General features: G+C 38.3%; 1 protein-coding gene across 13 annotated transcripts in view; it reads right to left on the reverse strand.

Annotated features, from left to right (window-relative positions):
- The window catches only part of SLC9C1 (solute carrier family 9 member C1), an 88,804-nt gene that overhangs the window by 39,149 nt on the left and 29,264 nt on the right, over positions 1-20,391 (reverse strand). For 10 of the 13 annotated variants that reach the window (XM_073893233.1, XM_073893242.1, XM_073893230.1 and 7 more), the window contains 4 exons: positions 14,094-14,237; positions 12,755-12,929; positions 3,052-3,133; positions 348-514 (listed from right to left, as the gene is read on the reverse strand). In XM_073893233.1, coding sequence (XP_073749334.1) covers positions 348-514; positions 3,052-3,133; positions 12,755-12,929; positions 14,094-14,237 — 568 coding nt within the window. The remainder of the gene's footprint in view (positions 1-347; positions 515-3,051; positions 3,134-12,754; positions 12,930-14,093; positions 14,238-20,391) is intronic. The other 3 variants (XM_073893266.1, XM_073893235.1, XM_073893236.1) reach the window with 1 other exon arrangement.

A 20,391-nucleotide genomic window follows, 5' to 3' on the forward strand; every position in this document is an offset into this window, starting at 1 on the left:
TATTAATCATAAGTGAGGGGCTAGTAAGTACTTGGCATATATGATAGTGTAAACAAATGCTAAGTAAATGCTGAACAAAGGCACCTGTCCACTGTCAATCTAATAAAAAACTAGCCATTTTCTCAGGCTCACTTTCCTCTTTTATGGCACCTTTTATAGGGAGCTCCAAAGCACTCCTCCTTCTTTTGAATTTACCCTAAGATTCCTTTCTATTATTACAGTGGGTTACCAATACAACTTCTCCATCAATTACCAGTATTAAAACTGTGAATATTTGTAACATTTAGACTTACTTCAGGTAATGATATCTACTTTGAAGGAGTAAACAAAGGATATGACTTGCTTACCGCATATGGGTTTTGAAGTATAATTGCTTTCTCAACCATATTCCAATCCGCATTAGCAAGATCTTTGTCAAATTTGAGTGCAGAGGCTGCAGATTTGGTTAGCTCTTGAAAGTGTTGAAATGTACAATAAAGTGATTTATATTTTGTTGATGTGACATCACGAAGACCTTGGGTATGAAGAGTATGTTTTATCAATAATAAGGATACCACCATTTTGATATTGATTATATAGTTTCCTTTTGTGTCTACTGCCACCAACTATTTTTTATTGAAGTTAAAGACTCAACATAAATTGTTTAATAATGGAAACATTAACAATTTCAAGCTTTTCTACTTTCATACTCCTCAGAATAATAACAGTAATAGTTAATATTTATTGAGTGCTTACCATATGCTGAGAAAAGACTTCTCAGCACATTGAACGTATTCAATCTTTGATTACCTTACCCATCTTTTAAAAGTCCCTTTTTCTGGTTTGATAGATGAAGAGACAGAAGAACAGAAGTGTAATGATTAATTTTATGTGTCAACTTGACTGGGCTACAGGATACCCAGATATTTTGTAATATTATTCTAGGTGTGTCTGTGAAGGTGTTTCTGGATAAGAATAACATTTAAATTGGTAGACTGGGTAAAGCGGATTGCTCTCCTCACTGCCAGCAAGCCTCATCCAAACCATTGGAGTCCTGAATAGAACAAAAGAAAATTCGCTCTCTCTGACTTATGGTCTTTGAGTTGGGACATCACTCCTCTCCTGCCTTTGCATTTGGACAGGAAGTTACACTACTGGCTTTCCTGGATCTCAGACTTTTGGACTGAAGATCTTGGGACTTCTTAGTTTCCATGATCACGTGAACCAATTTCCTATAATAATATAATATACATACATACACAGAATAGATGACACATACATATATAGGAGATACATATGTAGGAGATATACATCTGTGTATATGTATATCTGTACTTCCTACATACACATTCCTGACATATGTATCCCATATATATGTATATATTTACAAATATACAGAATATAGGTAAATATACATATATTTAGGAGATACCTATAAAGGATGTATCAATATAGATATATACATATATATATCCTACCTAAATGTAATTCATGTATATACATATTTATACATATATATATATATGATAAGTATATATATTTATCTCCAGACCTCATTAAGGTTTGAAGGACTCTTCCTATCAGACACAAATTCCTTTTTATGAGCCATAGAAGCTTCCTTGGAAAGCAATAATGTTCTGCGAGCAAATGTTCACTGCTCTCAATGCAAATAAACTCATGCTCCTCAATAAGAATTTTAAGTTTATTTAGCTATTAAGTAGAACATATGATACTCTTTGCAAAACTCCCCCTCTTTAATCTTTTCTTCCCAATTTACTGTGTTAAGGCTCAGAGAATTTTAAAAAGAAAAGAGAAAAGGTTTTGTTGCAAATACAAGGAAGGAAGGTAGATTGGGTAGTGCAATGTCATCCATAAAGATGGAGTCTCAAGACTGATTAAAAATGCCATTAGATGAAAGCTCTGTGTAACAGAAAGGGTGACAGAGCATTTGGGAATATAATGGATTGAAAACATCAGGGCTATTTGTTTTTAGTTCCTCAACTGCCATTACCTCGTTGCATGACCTTGGGCAGGAACTTTTAACTCTCTAGATCTCCATTCTTCCCCTGTTAAAAAGTAGACGATGAAAATGGGCATACTGTACAAGGCAATTGCCTCCTACAACTGCTATTTCCCTCATACCATGCAATCAGTTATCCACAGAACAAGAGTTAACCATTTAATTACACTTACTTGCTTAAAACTGGCCAAGGACTTCCTCTTGCCCTTAGAGTAAAATCTTAAAATCCAAGGCCCTTCATTACTTAACTCCTTTCTACCTCTCCCATCTGGACATTCTCCACTATCTGCTTGTTCTCAAAGGGTCAAACCCTCTTTCCTTGAACACACTCAGCTTCTAGCTTCCTCAGGAACCTAGGACCCATTGTATTTTCTATCTTATGCATGTGTGACTTGTTTACTTTGATGTGTATATGACTCTCTGGTCCTGCCTCATATGACCTGTTAACTGTCTGTTTCTCCTTTCACCAATGTAAGCTCCATGGATATAGAAATCCTGTCTGACTTCAATGCATCATTATCAGAATAGTGCCTGGCAGATAGAAGGCTTTCAATAAAAGTTTGTTGAATAATTGAATAAACTTATTGTACTATTTTATTTAACCTAGACTAATGCAAATAAGTAATCTTTTTAAATTTACAAGCTTATTGGCCTAACCTGTTCATATGCTTTTTTAAAAAATTTATTTATTTGAGAGACAGAGATAGTGAGAGAGAGCACTAGTGGGAAGGAGGGGGAGAAGCACACTCCCCACTGAGCAGGGAACCCAATGCAGGGCTTGGTCCCAGGACACTGGGATCATGACCTGAGCCAAAGGCAGATGCTTAATGGACTGAGTCACCCAGGCGCCCCTGTTCATATGCTTTTATACAGAGATCCAATTTCCTCTTCAATTAGACACTTAATTTTCATTTATGCGGCTTCTTTCCTCATTATTAGCAATTCTTTAGCATTTTTAGAACGTCTGTCTCTTCACTCAGGAATAGTAATTACTAGGGGTTACCTAGTAAGTAGTAGGGCTTATCTAGTAATTAGTAATTACTAGGGCTTACCTAGTTTACTAACTGCCATTGGCAAAATAAATCTATTGACAATCAAGGTAACTAAGCATACTGACACTCCATGAAATAATACCTAGAATAGAAAAAAATACAAAGTAAGTATTCATGATAATTTCTTGTAATATATTCTATATTTACCAGTGTAAATTAAACTAGGTTGTACTAGGTCAATAAATGCTCATAGTAGGAGAGAATTTGAATGTCAGGCGTGATGAAAGTACTCTGGGGATTCTCTATCTTCCTGCACATATTTTATCCATGTTTTTGGAACAAAATCAAGACCCAGGACATATGGTTTGACAAGTAAACATATAGAGACATTGGGGGAAAAAAAAGCTTGTCCCTAAATTCCATTGTTGCACTTCTTGGGCCTTCAGATATTGGGTGCTTCATATATTTTAACCAGTTTAATAGTTGTTTACTATAGAAAATAGGTCTGATATCTTTTATTCAGCATGGTTAGAGTCAGAATTCCACAGGCATCAGTAATTTGCTAAGAGTTCCTGAAGCATTCTAATGTGCCTTCAAAGTTGAGGACCACTAAGTTAGTTAATTTAATAGTAGTACAAGCTAACATCTCTATAGTAAGCATAGAGCACAATATGTCAGGCTTATTTAATCCTCACTACAAGTCTATGAAGTAAATACCAATATTGTCCAATTACACAAGTGGGAAACTCAGGCAGTAACTTACCCACGGTCATTTAACTTGTGAGTCCTAGGGACAGGATTAAGTTATTTTTTTACTTTGTTTTATTACATTACATTAATCACCATACATTACATCATTAGTTTTTGATGTAGTGTTCCATGATTCATTGTTCGCATATAACACCCAGTGCTCCATTCAATATGTGCTCTCTTTAATACCCATCACCAGGCTAACCCATCCCCCCACCCCCCTCCCATCTAGAACCCTCAGTTTGTTTCTCAGAGTCCATAGTCTCTCATGGTTCCTCTACCCCCTCCGATTTCCCCCCCTTCATTTTCCCCTTCCTACTATCTCTTCTTTTTTTTTTTTTAACATATAATGTATTATTTGTTTCAGAGGTACAGGTCTGTGATTCAACAGTCTTACACAATTCAGAGCACTCACCATAGCACATACAATGTCTATCACCCAGCCACCCCATCCCTCCCACCCCCCACCACTCCAGCAACCATCAGTTTATTTCCTGAGATTAAGAATTCCTCATATCAGTGAGATCATATAATACATGTCTTTCTCTGATTGACTTATTTCACTCAGCATAATACCCTGCAGTTTCATCCAAGTGGTTGCAAATGGCAAGATTTCATTCCTTTTGATGGCTGCATAATATTTCATTGTATATATATACCACCTCTTCTTTATCCATTCATCTGTCGATGGACATCTGGGCTCTTTCCATAGTTTGGCTATTGTGGACATTGCTGCTATAAACATCAGGGTGCACGTACCCCCTCGGATCATTACATTTGTATCTTTGGGGTAAATACCCAGTAGTGTAATTTCTAGGTCCTATGGTAGCTCTATTTTCAACTTTTTGAGGAACCTCCATACTGTTTTCCAGAGTGGCTGCATTCCCACTAAAAATGTAGGAGGGTTCCCCTTTCTCCACATCCCTGCCAGCATCTGTCGTTTCCTGACTTGTTAATTTTAGCCATTCTGACTGGTGTGAGGTGGTATCTCATTGAGGTTTTGGTTTGGATTTCCCTGATCCCGAGCAATATTGAGCACTTTTTCATGTGTCTGTTGGCCATTTGGATGTCTTCTTTGGAAAAATGTCTGTTCCTGTCTTCTGTCCACTTCTTGATTGGATTATTTGTTCTTTGGATGTTGAGTTTGATAAGTTCTTTATAGATTTTGGATACTAGCCCTTTATCTGGTATGTCATTTGCAAATATCTTCTCCCATTCTGTTGGCTGTCTTTTGGTTTCGTTGACTGTTTCTTTTGCTGTGCAAAAGCTTTTTATCTTGATGAAATCCCAATAGTTCATTTTTGCCTTTGCTTCCCTTGCCTTTGGCGATGTTTCTAGGAAGAAGTTGCTGCGGCTGAGGTCAAAGAGGTTGCTGCCTGTGTTCTCCTTTAGGATTTTGATGAACTCCTGTCTCACATTTAGGTCTTTCAACCATTTTGAGTTAATTTTTGTGTGTGGTGTAAGGAAAAGGTCCAGTTTCATTCTTCTGCATGTAGCTGTCCAATTTTCCCAACATCATTTGTTGAAGAGACTTTCTTTTTTCCATTGGACATTCTTTCCTGCTTTGTCAAAGATGAGTTGACCATAGAGTTGAGGGTCCATTTCTGGGCTCTCTATTCTGTTCCATTGATCTATGTGTCTGTTTTTTTGCCAGCACCATACTGTCTTGATGATTATAGCTTTGTAATAGAGCTTGAAGTCCGGAATTGTGATGCCACCAGCTTTTCTTTTCGTTTTCAATATTCCTCTGGCTATTCGGGGTCTTTTCTGGTTCCATACAAATTTTAGGATTATTTGTTCCATTTCTTTGAAAAAAGTGGATGGTATTTTGATAGGGATTCCATTAAATGTGTAGATTGCTCTAGGTAGCATTGACATCTTCACAATATTTGTTCTTCCAATCCATGAGCATGGAACATTTTTCCATTTCTTTGTGTCTTTCTCAATTTCTTTCATGGGTATTTTGTAGTTTTCTGAGTAGATTCTTTGCCTATTTGGTTAGATTTATTCCTAGGGATTTCTTGGTTTTGGGTGCAATTGTAAATGGGATCGACTCCTTAATTTCTCTTTCTGCTGTCTTGTTGTTGGTGTATAGAAACGTCACTGATTTTATATCCTGCAACTTTACTGAATTCCTGTATGAGTTCTAGCAGTTTTGGGGTGGAGTCTTTTCGGTTTTCCACATAAAGTAGCATATCATCTGCAAAGAGTGAGAGTTTGACTTCTTCTTTGCTGACTCGGATGCATTTATTTCTTTTTGATGTCTGATTGCTGAGGCTAGGACTTCTAGTACTATGTTGAACAGCAGTGGTGATAGTGGACATCCCTGCCATGTTCCTGACCTTAGGGGGAAACTCTCAGTTTTTCCCCATTGAGAATGATATTCACTGTGTGTTTTTCATAGATGGCTTTTATGATATTGAGGTATGTACCCTCTATCCCTATACTCTGAAGAGTTTTGATCAAGAAAGGATGCTGTACTTTGTCAAATGCTTTTTCTGCATCTACTGAGAGGATCATATGGTTCTTGTTCTTTCCTTTATTAATGTATTGTATCACATTGATTGATTTGTGGATGTCGAACCAACCTTGCAGCCCAGGAATAAATTCCACTTGGTCGTGGTGAATAATCCTTTTAATGTACTTTTGGACCTTATTGGCTAATATTTTGGTGAGAATTTTTGCATCCATGTTCATCAGGGATATTGGTCTGTAATTCTCCTTGTGATGGGGTCTTTGGTTTTGGGATTAAGGTAATGGTGGCCCCATAAAACGAGTTTGGAAGTTTTCCTTCCATTTCTATTTTTTGGAACAGTTTCAGAAGAATATGTATTAATTCTTCTTTAAATGTTTGGTAGAATTCCCCTGGGAAGCCATCTGGCCCTGGGCTCTTGTTTTTTGGGAGATTTTTGATGACTGCTTCAATTTCCTTAGTGGTTATAGGTCTATTCAGGTTTTCTATTTCTTCCTGGTTCAGTTTTGGTAGTTGATACATCTCTAGGAATGCATCCATTTCTTCCAGATTCTCTAATTTGCTGGCATATAGTTGCTCATAATATGTTCTTATAATTGTTTGTATTTCTTTGATGTTGGTTGTGATCTCTCCTCTTTCATTCATGATTTTATTTATTTGGGTCATTTCTCTTTTCTTTTTGATAAGTCTGGCCAGGGGTTTATCAATCTTATTAATTCTTTCAAAGAACTAGGTCCTAGTTTCGTTGATCTGTTCTACTGTTCTTTTGGTTTCTATTTCATTGATTTCTGCTCTAATCTTTATTATTTCTCTTCTGCTGGGTTTAGGCTTTATTTGCTGTTCTTTCTCTAGCTCTTTTAGGTGTAGGGTTAGGTTGTGTATTTGAGACCTTTCTTCTTTCTTGAGAAAGGCTTGTATTGCTATGTACTTTCCTCTTACGACTGCCTTTGTTGCATCCCAAAGATTTTGAACAGTTGTGTTTTCATTTTCATTTGTTTCCATGAAACTTTAAATTCTTCTTTAATTTCCTGGTTGACCCATTCATTCTTTAATAGGATGCTCTTTAGCCTCCATGTATTTGAGTTCTGACTTTCCTCTTGTGATTGATTCTAGTTTCAAAATATTGTGGTCTGAAAATATGCAGGGAATGATCCCAATCTTTTGGTACTGGTTGAGACCTGATTTGTGACCTAGGATGTGATCTATTCTGGAGAATGTTCCATGGGCACTAGAGAAGAATGTGTATTCTATTGCTTTGGGATGGAATGTTCTGAATATATCTGTGAAGTCCATTTGGCCCAGTGTTTCATTTAAAGTCTTTATTTCCTTGTTGATCTTTTGCTTAGATGATCTGTCCATTTCAGTTAGGGGGGTGTTCAAGTCCCCCACTATTATTGTATTGTTGTCAATGTGTTTGCTTTTGTTATTAATCAGCTTATATAACTGGCTGCTCCCATGTTAGAGGCATAGATATTTACAATTGTTAGATCTTCTTGTTGGATAGACCCTTTAAGTAGGATATAGTGTCCTTCCTCATCTCTAATTATAGTCTTTGGTTTAAAATCTAATTTGTCTGATATAAGGATTGCCATCCCAGCTTTCTTTTGGTGTCCATTAGCATGGTAAATGGTTTTCCACCCCCTCACTTTCAGTCTGGAGGTATCTTTGGGTCTAAAATGAGTCTCTTGCCAGACAGCATATTGATGGGTCTTGTTTTTTTATCCAATCTGATAGCCTCTGTCTTTTGATTGGGGCATTTAGCCCATTTACATTCAGGGTAACTATTGAAAGATATGAATTTAGTGCCATTGTATTGCCTGTAAGGTGACCGTTACTGTATATTGTCTCTGTTCCTTTCTGGTCTATGTTACTTTTAGGCTCTCTCTTTGCTTAGAGGACCCTTTTCAATATTTCTTGTAGGGCTGGTTTTGTGTTTGCAAATTCCTTTAGTTTTTGTTTGTCCTGGAAGCTTTTTATCACTCCTTCTATTTTCAATGATAGCCTAGCTGGATTTAGTATTCTTGGCTGTATATTTTTCTCATTTAGTGCTCTGAATATATCATGACAAGTCCTTTCTGGCCTGCCAGGTCTCTGTGGATAGGTCTGTTGCCAATCTAATGTTTCTACCATTGTAGGTTACAGATCTCTTGTCCTGAGCTGCTTTCAGGATTTTCTCTTTGTCTCTGATACTTGTAAGTTTTACTATTAGATGTCGGGGTGTTGACCTATTTTTATTGATTTTGAGAGGGGTTCTCTGTGCCTCCTGGATTTTAATGCCTGTTTCTTTTCCCAAATTAGGGAAGTCCTCTGCTATAATTTGCTCCAATATACCTTCTGCCCCCCTCTCTCTCTCTTCTTTTTCTGGGATCCCAACTATTCTAATACTGTTTCATCTTATGGTATCATTTATTTCTGAATTCTGCCCTCGTGGTCCAGTAGTTGTTTATCTCTCTTTTTCTCAGCTTCTTTATTTTCCATCATTTGGTCTTCTATATCATTAATTCTCTCTCTTGCTTCATTTATCCTAGTAGTTAGAGCCTCCATTTTTGATTGCACCTCACTAATAGCCTTTTTGATTTTGACTTGGTTAGATTTTAGTTCTTTTATTTCTCCAGAAAGGGTTTCTCTAATATCTTCCATGCTTTTTTCAAGTTGAGCTAGTATCTTTATAATTTTCATTCTGAACTCTAGTTCTGACATCTTACTAATGTCTGTTTTGATTCGGTTCCTGGCAGTTGGTACTGCCTCTTGTTCTTGTTTTTGAGGTGATTTTTTCCATCTTGTCATCTTGTCCAGAGGGGAATAGATGAATGAGAGAACAAAATGCTAACAGGGTAACAATGACCCCAGAAAAATATGCACTAAACAAATCAGAAGAGACCTGAAACTGGGGGAAAAGAAAGGGAAAGAAAGAAAGAAAAAAAAAAGAATATGATCAAATATGATCAGGCTGGTGCATAGATCAGTGCCACACACTAGATTTTGGGCGTATATTGGTCTGTTAGAAGAAACTGCCTCTCAAAATTTTAAAGAAAGAAAAACTTATATATGTACAAAATAAGGGTAAATACGATGTAGGTATGGAATATGACTTCAAAGATGAAAATTATAAAAGATTTTATGAAAGGAATTGATAAGAAGTTGGTTGAAAAAAGAAAGAAGAGAAATTTAAAAAAAAGGAGGGGAGAGAATGTGATCAGGCAGGAGACTAGAACAAAGCCATACACTAGAGATTTAGGGTATATTTTGGTCTGTTAGAAGAAACTGTATCCCAAAATTTTAAAGAGAGAACAACTTATATATATATATATATATATATATATATATATATATATATATACCAAAAATAAGATTAACTACTATGAAGGGATAGACTATGACTCTAAAAATGAAAAATAAAAAAAGATTTTTAAAAAGGGATTGATAAGATGTTGGTTGAAAAAGGGAAAAAGAAAAATTAAAAAAAAAAGAAAATTGAAAAATTAACTTTGAAAGACTAAAGAATCATGGGAAAAAAGCCATGAATTCTACTTGCAGTACTCCCCTAGTGCTGGAGTCCTGCCGTTCTCATTGATTGGTAAACTTGATCTTGGCTGGCTGTTCTTGCTGATCTTCTGGGGGAGGGGTCTGTTGCTGTGGTTCCTAAACGCCTTTGCTGGAGGCGGAATTGCCCCGCCCTTGCTGGGTCCAGGCTAAGTAATGGGCTCGGGTTGGCTCTCGGGAGCTTTTGTTCCCTGCAAGCTTTCCGTACAGCTTTGGAGGATGAGAGTGAAAATGGTGGCCTCCCAATCTCCGCCCAGGAGGAGCCGAGAACTTGGGGCCCCGCTCCTCAGTGCACCCCCAGAAAAAAGCAATCACTCCTATCTCCCCGGTCTCCGGCCGCACCCCGTGCTCACCCGGCCTGTGACCGAGCATTTCTATCTCTTGCATCGGACCCTGCGTGGAGTCTCCAAACCCAGCAGATCCCTGCGGTTGCGCTCCAGCGCCGCTCCTCCCAGGGGAGGAAGGGAAGTCTCCCTGGATCTGCCGCTTGTTGGGTCCCTGCTGGAGGAGCTGTGCCCTGACTGTGCTGCAGACCACAGTTTATGGCAACCCCGAGCTGAGAGCCCACTCCTCGGCTCCGTCTCTGCAGCCGGCTTCCCCGCTCTGATACCTGGGAGCTCTGCCGCACTCAGGCACCCCCGGTCTTTCTGTGACCCCGAGGGTCCTGAGACCCCACTGTCCCAGCGAGGGTTCCACCCCCCGCTTAGCCACTGGAGCAACGTCCCTCAGCGGAGCCGACTTCTAAAAGTTCTGATATTGTGCTCTGCGGCTCTATCACTTGCCGGAAGTGGCCAACAGAGGCCCCTTCCCCCGCCGTCTATCCTCCCGAATATCGCTTCGGATTCACTTCTCCACACGTCCTACCTTCCAGAAAGCGGTCTCTTTTCTGTTCAGAGTTGCTGTTATTCTTTTCTTCGATCTCCTGTTGAGTTCGTAGGTGTTCAGAATGGTTTGATCCCTATGTAGCTGAATTCCTGAGACCAGAGGAAATTTAGGTCTCCTACTCCTCTGCCATCTTGCTCCGCCCCTCAGGATTAAGATATTTTTAACCTTTTCCTCTAGTGCTGCTTCATGAGCATTAAAAAGTTAGCTGGAGGGTTCAGCCAGATTAAATTAAGGAAGGAGTGCGACTTTCTTTTCAACTAGTTACTACTGATGAGGGCATCTCACTACATGATTTTGTTTACTAGGGTTTTATCTCAAATCAGGTCTACGTGGCATCATCATCATCATCATCAAGACTCCTATTTATTGTACATTTACAATATGCTAAACAATGTGTTAAGCATTTTATGTACATTTTCTATTTCTCAAATAAGCTTTGAGATAGTGTTGTGCTAGTGCTGACTTTTACCAGCTCATGAGAGCTGATCATTAAATTTTCAGGAAGTTATAGAGTTGATCGTTGTTCTGTTAGGGTGATTACACCATGGAAATTGACAAATACTACCAATTAGGGCTCCCTTTGACCCCTAAGAAAGTTACTTGTTAAACATTTGCTAGCACAACACTGGTATTATTTAGTCCCTTTTGGAATGAAGAAACTGACAGGTGGGATGGGGTGGGTACTAATTAACTTACTGACAGCCACACAGAAATAGCAGCCAACTAGAAATTTCAGAATCCAGATCCATGTGCAATGTCTACCTTTACACTGGCCAGGATGTGTGGTGCCAAACTGACCTGGATTATTCAGGCATGTGGAGATAGTTAAAAAGAAAGGGGAGATAATGTAATATTAGATAATTTTGGTTTTAAAAGCAGTGTTTGAATGTTTAATTTTGTAATGTTTGGTCTATTATCTAATTAGACATGGAATGATTCCCTTGCTGCTCTTCTCTTTACATTTGGAATTTATGTGTTAAAAAACCCACAATGGAAGTGTTAGATGCATTGTGATATCTGCACAGGAAATTTCTTACTAGAGCTCCTTGTAATGGTCTTACCTGGAAATAAGGTAGAGGGAGAGTCATGCCCTTTATGTTCTGTTTGGCAGAATTTGGGGCTAGTCTCAGTGAAGAGGTAACTTCAGTTTACCATTAAAATGTTTTGGTTCCTAGCATTACTAAATGTGGCCTCACAAAGTTACAGAAAACAGTAAAGTCAATCATAAGCAGGTTTCTATTTTTCTCAAGTGGCTATTAGGAATAAGTAAAAATAAAAATAAGAACACTTATTGAGTACTTACTCTGTATCAGGTACTATTTTTAAAAATATTTATTTATTTATTTATTTGATGGGAGGGAGGGGCAGAGAGAGAATCTCAAGCAGACTCCACACCCAGTGTGGAGCCCAGTTCGGGGCTCCATCTCATGATCATGACCTAAGCTGAAACCAAGATTTGGAGGCTTAACTGACCAAGCCACCCAGGCACCCTGATCAGGTACTATTTTAAATTATTTATAAGTTTTAACTCCTTTAACCTTCATAATAAACTTATTTTAAGAGTGTAATGAAAAAGGGTGCCTGGGTGGCTTAGTCGTTAAGCATCTGCCTTCGGCTGGGGTCATGATCCCAGGGTCCTGGGATCCAGCCCCACATCAGGCTTCCTGCTCAGCGGGGAGTCTGCTCCTCACTTTCCCTCTGCCACTCCCCCTGCTTGTGCTCCCTCTGCTTGTGCTCTCTCACTCATGCTCGCTCTCTCTCTCTCAAATAAAAAAAAAAAAAAGCCAGAAAAGGTAAACCCAAATCATTCAATCAGGTGTTAGAAAGGTAAGAGTAGGAACAGGTGTGTTCACCTCTCTTATTTTATGTAGTTTTACTGCTCTTGTAATGAAAAACATGATTGTAATGTTAAGGGTTTAGGAATTCCTAAGCCAGAATGTTCCCCAGGAAGAGGAAGGTTGCCGGTTGTTTTCCTCTCCCCAATCTTGCCATCATAGCTAAATCACTCCTGCAGTCCAGGTGGGGTTGAGCTACCTCACTACCAAAACGTATTTTAGTACACAGCAACAGTATTCATAAAGTATTCAAATAAAAAAATTCATTTATCTTTACTTGAGATATTTCCCTCTCAGAGCCAAGAGAAAGGTCAGAGTAGGCAAGCAGAAGAGCCATGCTTATATTAGGTGTTCCTTTCATTTCACTCCAGACCATTATGAATGCCCAGCGCCAGCTGAACCCGTGACCAAGTCGAGACAAAAGAGGGCTCATTATTAGAAAGACCAGAAGTCTAAAAGACAAAAGAGATTTTTAAGAAGTTATTCTTGCCATAGACATTTTTTTTCCATTTCATTCTACTCTATTCCAATCTATTCCCTGTGGAATGGCTGACTCCCAGACAAACGAGCCATGTTTCACACACCATTAGCTGGCACCAAAAAAAGGCAGAAGGGCATTTCATAGAGGAGAGAGAGATGACAAGAGGATGGCATTATTCTTTTTGTTTCTTTCTATGAAGTTTGTAGAAGGGTAATTTCACATTTCTTGAGGTAGAAAAAAAGTTAGAGATGTTTTGTAGATATATTCTATTCTGGATCCCAAAAGGAAATAAAAACAAATCTAATGAATAAGAACTGAGGGGGGAAAAATGTCTTCCCTTTCTTGTTCTTTGTAGATTTTAATCTTGCTGAATTTATCCAATATTGGTGGATTCATTTCTAGTTTTTCTTTTAATCACACATCTCCTACATTTTACACTAATTGTATCTGATCATTAGGGACTAATTTCCATTTAATTGGCACTAGCCCACTGATGTCAACTCCTAATTAGTTTTCCTAGATGGAAGTAGAATGCTAGCAACATGAGGGATAGAATCTGGAGAGAGTAGCCATGGTGGTTTTTCCTGCTCTGTGTCACGTCCTTTTCACTTACAGAGGCAGACTCTTTCCTGCCTCTTACCACTGAAAAGGGGACTACAAAAATTATTTAAGTAAAAAGGACATTTACAAAGAGGACTTCCTAATGATTTTTGAAAAGCTATTTGTAACTACAATTTAATCAGAAGGAAATTATTTGTTATACAATATTAGGCAAACAAAAGCAACATAAAATTTTTATTTATGATTGGTGCTGAACTTTATGAAACCTCATAAGAAAAAATAACACTGGACAAAACATATCAAATGTTAATAGCAGTTTCCTCTGGGTAGTAAAATTATGAAAGATTTTTTCCTTCTAATTTTCAAAATTTTTATAGAGTGCTTAGATTGCTTTGACATGCAGTTAGAAATTGGAAAAAAATCCCACTAAAACAGTAATTTGCTAATAATTCCTTGGTAAGTTTAAGAGGGAATGCTTCATTTTCATTCTAAGGAATGAAACATTTCTATTTAAAAAATATCTTTGGGCTTACTCAATGTCCTATAAATAGAAAAATTCAAATGACATTCTTACCTTAAAACAATAAGTGTGAAATAGATATTTAATGAATAATATATATCAGAAAATGATATATATAAATATGTATGTGCAGGAATTAGAAGTCCAATGAAGGTAAACACCATAAGAAAAGCAACAAATGATAGACAATTCCAGAATCTGCATTTTCAGAAAAAAAATTGAATGTAGTTAATTACAGTTAACTAATCTAACACATTTATCACAAGGCTTATTCATGTGAGGCATTGTGCTGGGTCTAATCAAGAAAATAAAGTTGAATAAGGCATTTACTTACACTCAAAGGGCTTATAATTTAACTGGGGAGAAAGGAGCAGTAAGGCAAGTAAACAAAAAATTCTAAAGCAACCACATGTAAATTAGTGTCTTTCTTTTGGGATTGATTCTGAAAACATGTTTTGGTGCATTCAGGCATCACGGTTCATGTAGCTTGAAAATCCTGGTGTGAACTCCTTGTATCATTAGGAAGAGCTAAAATTATTTATCTTCAAAAAGAACACTGAACTGCTAGTCTGCTCTACATAGTGATAGAATTGAGGCTTATCCTAAAATCTAGCTAGCACTTAGAAGATGTGAATTAATCCTTTATTCAAACGAACATCCTTTGTAGATTCTCCATTTGGGATTTGTGAACATAAGTACATTCAAGTGCCCTAGATAGAGCCCAGGAAAACTCTACTTCACTCAAAAGTGCATGTTCTCATCTGCTACAGGCAAAGCAATTTGGAAAAAGACACTCAGTTACCAATATTGGTCATGTTTCACTATTGGGACCATAGGAGGTTATTTAAAATTTACTTCTTGGGGTGCCTGGGTAGCTCATTCAGTTAAGCGTTTGCCTTTGGTTCAGGTCCTGATCCTAGGGTCCTGCGATCAAGCCCTGAACTGGGCTCCCTGCTCAGCGGGCAGTCTGCTTCTTCCTCTCCTTCTGCCCCTCCCCACTGTTCTCTCTCTCAAATAAAATATTTTAAAAAAATAAAAATAAAAAATAAATAAAATTTACTTCTTGTTATTTTCCTATGTATTTCCTGTGTTGAATGTCACAATATTATATTTATAACAAAATAAATTGAAAAGATTAAAAGGGCACATGAATACCACTTTATGAGATGAAGGTAGCTTGGTTTAGCCATATGCTGAATGCCCAGAAACTGTCCCCGAAACCCTTAAAAAGAATGATTGTCCCTTCTCCAGAAAAACAGATTTGCCAAAAAACAGATCCAATACTAAAAACAACTCTTTCTCTGTTACAGTAATGTGAATTTTCAGTTCTGGAGAACTGAAACAGTTCTGAACGGTATTTAAGAGGCACAAATACCTAGGCCTCATCAGAGAAAAATTAAATGTAAAACATTTTAGCCTAGGAAATATTAAGTCAAATCCTTCAAAATACTGATTCTGTGACCAAACTTAGGCTAATTACTCTAGGCTGTGAATTATCATCCCTTTCTTGCATATGCATGGCCATGCTTTTAATTCTGTTTCTTCTGCATCGAACATTAACTTGGAGGGAAACACACTAAGATATATTTTATGACAATTATGTAATTTTTGTGTTTCTTATCCTTCTTTTGACTTCACTATCAAAAGCAAATCCAATTGTTGCACCATGTGCATAGTGACCAAAAAACAAACAAACAAACAAAAACACCCTCAAAGCATTATACCCACCTACCCCTGCAATTAATGAAATCCCTTGTGAATATTAATTGAGTAGGATAATTCAGTCAAATGAATGGTGAATATGAACTACTACCATTCCTTTCTCTTCGTTTAACAATTACATAATTGAATAATTTTCCTAAATTTGTGGAAAAATGCTGCTGAATACCAAATATAACAGTCTCATTAAATGAGCATAAAATGAAACAAATCAATTAAGCAACAAATATTGAGGAGCTGTCAAGACCCTTTCATATGTGGTAGGAATTATGGGAGAAACCTGATAAGGAGGAAACCAGATTCTTTAAGGAATCAGTCTATCAACTTCAAAGTGGGTATGAGCCGAACAACCAAGCTCCAACCCAGCTAATGGATGTGTGCATGTCCTTGTGCATAGGTTTGTGCACTTCCGTGTTTGCAATAAGTCAGGCACACTGAAAAAGAGCTTCTGACTTTTTTTTTAAAAAGTCCTTTTTTATTTGGTGATCATGAGTATCCTAATAAATCTAAATCTTTTATGTAGCAGAGTCACAGCCCTGTCTATATGTAAGTGTCATCAGGGGAGAATTTTTAAAAAAAATTTTAAAAATCGGAAGTCCTATGCACTTGTGATTTTGATTCAACAGATCCAGACAACTGTATTATTTTTATTGCCCGATGTTGTACAGCCACTAGCCTAGAGAAATGACATGACCTTACGGACTGAATGTTGTCGGGATGTCCGTTTGCCAGGAATAAAAGATTATGCAGGCTGGTAGGGAAGTAGTTTCTATTTTGGGAATTTCTTTCTAGCAAGGTGATGTACAAATAGAAGCATGGAAGAAGTATGGCATCCACTCTGCCAGCATGCAGGGGAAGCACATTTCAGGAGCAGAAACACAAGGACAGAAGAAGCACAAATAGGGAGCATGTTGGGCAAGTCTGAGGAATAGCAGAGTGATCAGTGTGGCTAGGGCAGGGTCAGTGAGGGTGAGAGTGGTGGAAATAAGGGGGACCTAGGGCTCTGTTTGCCATTAAAACAGCTTTGACCTGTAGCCAGAAGAGATGAGAAGTTATTAGATGGTTTTAAACAAAAGAAATGATCTGGGTAAGGAGGAAGTGAGGATCAGTAAAGATCATAGGATTGATACAGTGTAGTCTCAGTGTGATTGCAGAATTGTTTGAATCAGGGTCCTAGAGGCTGTAAGCTGAAAACATGGGAGATGATACACCTCTTCTCTTAGAGAGTCGCAAGGACCTGCTGCAGATTGCTGTAGTATGTAGGAGGTTTTACCATTGTTATCTTAGATTTCTACTATCTTGGAGAGGAGGAGTTGACACATGTCATATTTTAGACTGTAAGATTCTTGAAATTGAGATTATGAAGTGGTCATTTAGTGGGTGGCTTAAGCAAGGTGGTAAACATGCTCATAGGAAGAAAGGAGGTCCAGGAACTGAAAGGTGGAGTAGAAAGATCAACTGTGTGGATATTGACTGACATCACTAAGAATGGTGATAGAGTAACAGTGCTACAGAGAGTCACAGTGAGAAGGGGCCAAAATCTTCATGAAATGGAGAGTGTGAGTCAGGGCTCTAGATACAACTACGACCAAGAGGGTGGCAGATGGTATAATCTGATGGCATGGGGTTCAAAACTGGGTTTTCCTAGGGAAGAATGATAAAGAATGATCTAGAAATGATTTTGAGGTACAGACAGATCACCTACCTCAACTCTAGGTGCAGTAGCACCAAGGATGTGGGTGAGAAAAACACAACTTTTAAGGAATTCAAGGGAAGTAATGTCTTCAGGGGAGACCCAGGTTTCAGTTAGAGCAGAAAGGTGAAAGTAGTCTTCAGAATCACTTCCCAAAGACAGAGTTGAAACACATAACATTTTTAATTCTTCCTCCAACAATTAATTGTGGCAAGTAATTCTGCCTAGCTGCTGGTACAATTGGCTTCCATTATAATTGACATGAAGTTTAGCTCCAAAATTCTGTAAGAGTCTATACTTTCAAACTTCTGACTTCTGAATTTATTCTGTCTTCTCTAATGTTCTCCAAAGCTCCATGATCATTGATTATGTTCAGGGCTTCTGTTAACATATGTTGCCATTTTGTGATTTAGGTCAAGTTCTCAGCCAACGTGTTGGAGCATCACAGAAAGCAGCACCCTTCTTCTACGTTGGCACAAATTTCAATCACCCCTAAGCTGGATGCCCTTGAGCAGGGAACAGTTTATACATTTGTACATTTGGCCATATTTTCTTTTATAACACTGCCAATCCTTTTCAAATGCTCTAGCTTAATCTTTTAATTTGCTTTGCATGCCATCTCATTATTCTTTTTTTTTTTTTAATTTTTTATTGTTATGTTAATCACCATATATTACATCATTAGTTTTTGATGCAGTGTTCCATGATTCATTGTTTGTTCATAACACCCAGTGCACCATGCAAAACGTGCCCTCCTCAATACCCATCACCAGGCTAACCCATCCCCCCACCCCCCTACCCTCTAGAACCCTCAGTTTGTTTTTCAGAGTCCATCATCTCTCATGGTTCGTCTCCCCCTCTGACATACTCCCCTTTTCTTCCTCTCCTGTTATCTTCTTCTTTTCCTTTTTTCTTAAAATATGTTGCATTATTTGTTTCAGAAGTACAGATCTGTGATTCAACAGTCTTGCACAATTCACAGCGCTCACCGTAGCACATACCCTCCCCAATGTCTATCACCCAGCCACCCCATCCCTCCCACCCCCAACCACTCCAGTAACACTCAGTTTGTTTCCTGAGATTAAGAATTCCTCATATCAGTGAGGTCATATGATACATGTCTTTCTCTGATTGACTTATTTCACTCAGCATAACACCCTCCAGTTCCATCCACGTCGTTGCAAATGGCAAGATCTCATTCCTTTTGATGGCTGCATAATATTCCATTGTGTATATATACCACATCTTCTTTATCCATTCATCTGTCGATGGGCATCTTGGCTCTTTCCACAGTTTGGCTATTGTGGACATTGCTGCTATAAACATTGGGGTACATGTACCCCTTCGGGTCCCTACATTTGTATCTTTGGGGTAAATACCCAGTAGTGCAATTGCTGGATCGAACGGTAGCTCTAATTTCAACTGTTTGAGGAACCTCCATACTGTTTTCCAGAGGGGTTGCACCAGCTTGCATTCCCACCAACAGTGTAGGAGGGTTCCCCTTTCTCCACATCCCCGCCAACATCTGTCGTTCCCTGACTTGTTAATTTTAGCCATTCTGACGGGTGTGAGGTGGTATCTCATTGAGGTTTTGATTTGGATTTCCCTGATGCCGAGTGATGTTGAGCACTTTTTCATGTGCCTGTTGGCCATTTGGATGTCTTCTTTGGAGAAATGTCTGTTCATGTCTTCTGCCCATTTCTTGATTGGATTATTTGTTCTTTGGGTGTTGAGTTTGATAAGTTCTTTATAGATTTTGGATACTAGCCCTTTATCTGATATGTCGTTTGCAAATATTTTCTCCCATTCTGTCGGTTGTCTTTTGGTTTTGTGGACTGTTTCTTTTGCTGTGCAAAAGCTTTTTATCTTGATGAAATCCCAATAGTTCATTTTTGCCCTGGCTTCCCGTGCCTTTGGCGATGTTTCTAGGAAGAAGTTACTGCGGCTAAGGTCGAAAAGGTTGCTACCTGTGTTCTCCTTTAGGATTTGGATGGACTCCTGTCTCACGTTTAGGTCTTTCAACCATTTGGAGTCTATTCTTGTGTGTGGTGTAAGGAAATGGTCCAGTTTCATTCTTCTGCATGTGGCTGTCCAATTTTCCCAACACCATTTGTTGAAGAGACTGTCTTTTTGCCATTGGACATTCTTTCCTGCTTTGTCAAAAATAAGTTGACCATAGAGTTGAGGGTCCATTTCTGGGCTCTCGATTCTGTTCCATTGATCTATGCGTCTGTTTTTGTGCCAGTACCATACTGTCTTGATGATGACAGCTTTGTAATAGAGCTGGAAGTCCGGAATTGTGATGCCGCCAGCTTTGCTTTTCTTTTTCAGTATTCCTCTGGCTATTCGGGGTCTCTTCTGGTTCCATACAAACTTTAGGATTATTTGTTCCATTTCTTTGAAAAAAGTGGATGGTATTTTGATGGGGATTGCATTGAATGTGTAGATTGCTCTAGGTAGCATTGACATCTTCACAATGTTGATTCTCCCAATCCATGAGCATGGAACGTTTTTCCATTTCTTTGTGTCTTCTTCAATTTCTTTCATGAGTATTTTATAGTTTTCTGAGTACAGATCCTTTGCCTCTTTGGTTAGATTTATTCCTAGGTATCTAATGGTTTTGGGTGCAATTGTAAATGGGATCGACTCCTTGATTTGTCTCTCTTCTGTCTTGTTGTTGGTGTATAGGAATGCCACTGATTTCTGTGCATTGATTTTATATCCTGCTACTTTACTGAATTCCTGTATGAGTTCTAGCAGTTTTGGGGTGGAGTCTTTTGGGTTTTCCACATACAGTATCATATCATCTGCAAAGAGTGAGAGTTTGACTTCCTCTTTGCCGATTTGGATGCCTTTGATTTCTTTTTGTTGTCTGATTGCTGTGGCTAGGACTTCTAATACTATGTTGAATAGCAGTGGTGAGAGTGGACATCCCTGCCG

The sequence above is a fragment of the Callorhinus ursinus genome, unplaced genomic scaffold, assembly GCF_003265705.2.
Source record: "Callorhinus ursinus isolate GAN/ISIS: 27379988/994484 unplaced genomic scaffold, GSC_fseal_2.0 scaffold1, whole genome shotgun sequence".
Classification (NCBI taxonomy): Eukaryota; Metazoa; Chordata; class Mammalia; order Carnivora; family Otariidae; genus Callorhinus; species Callorhinus ursinus.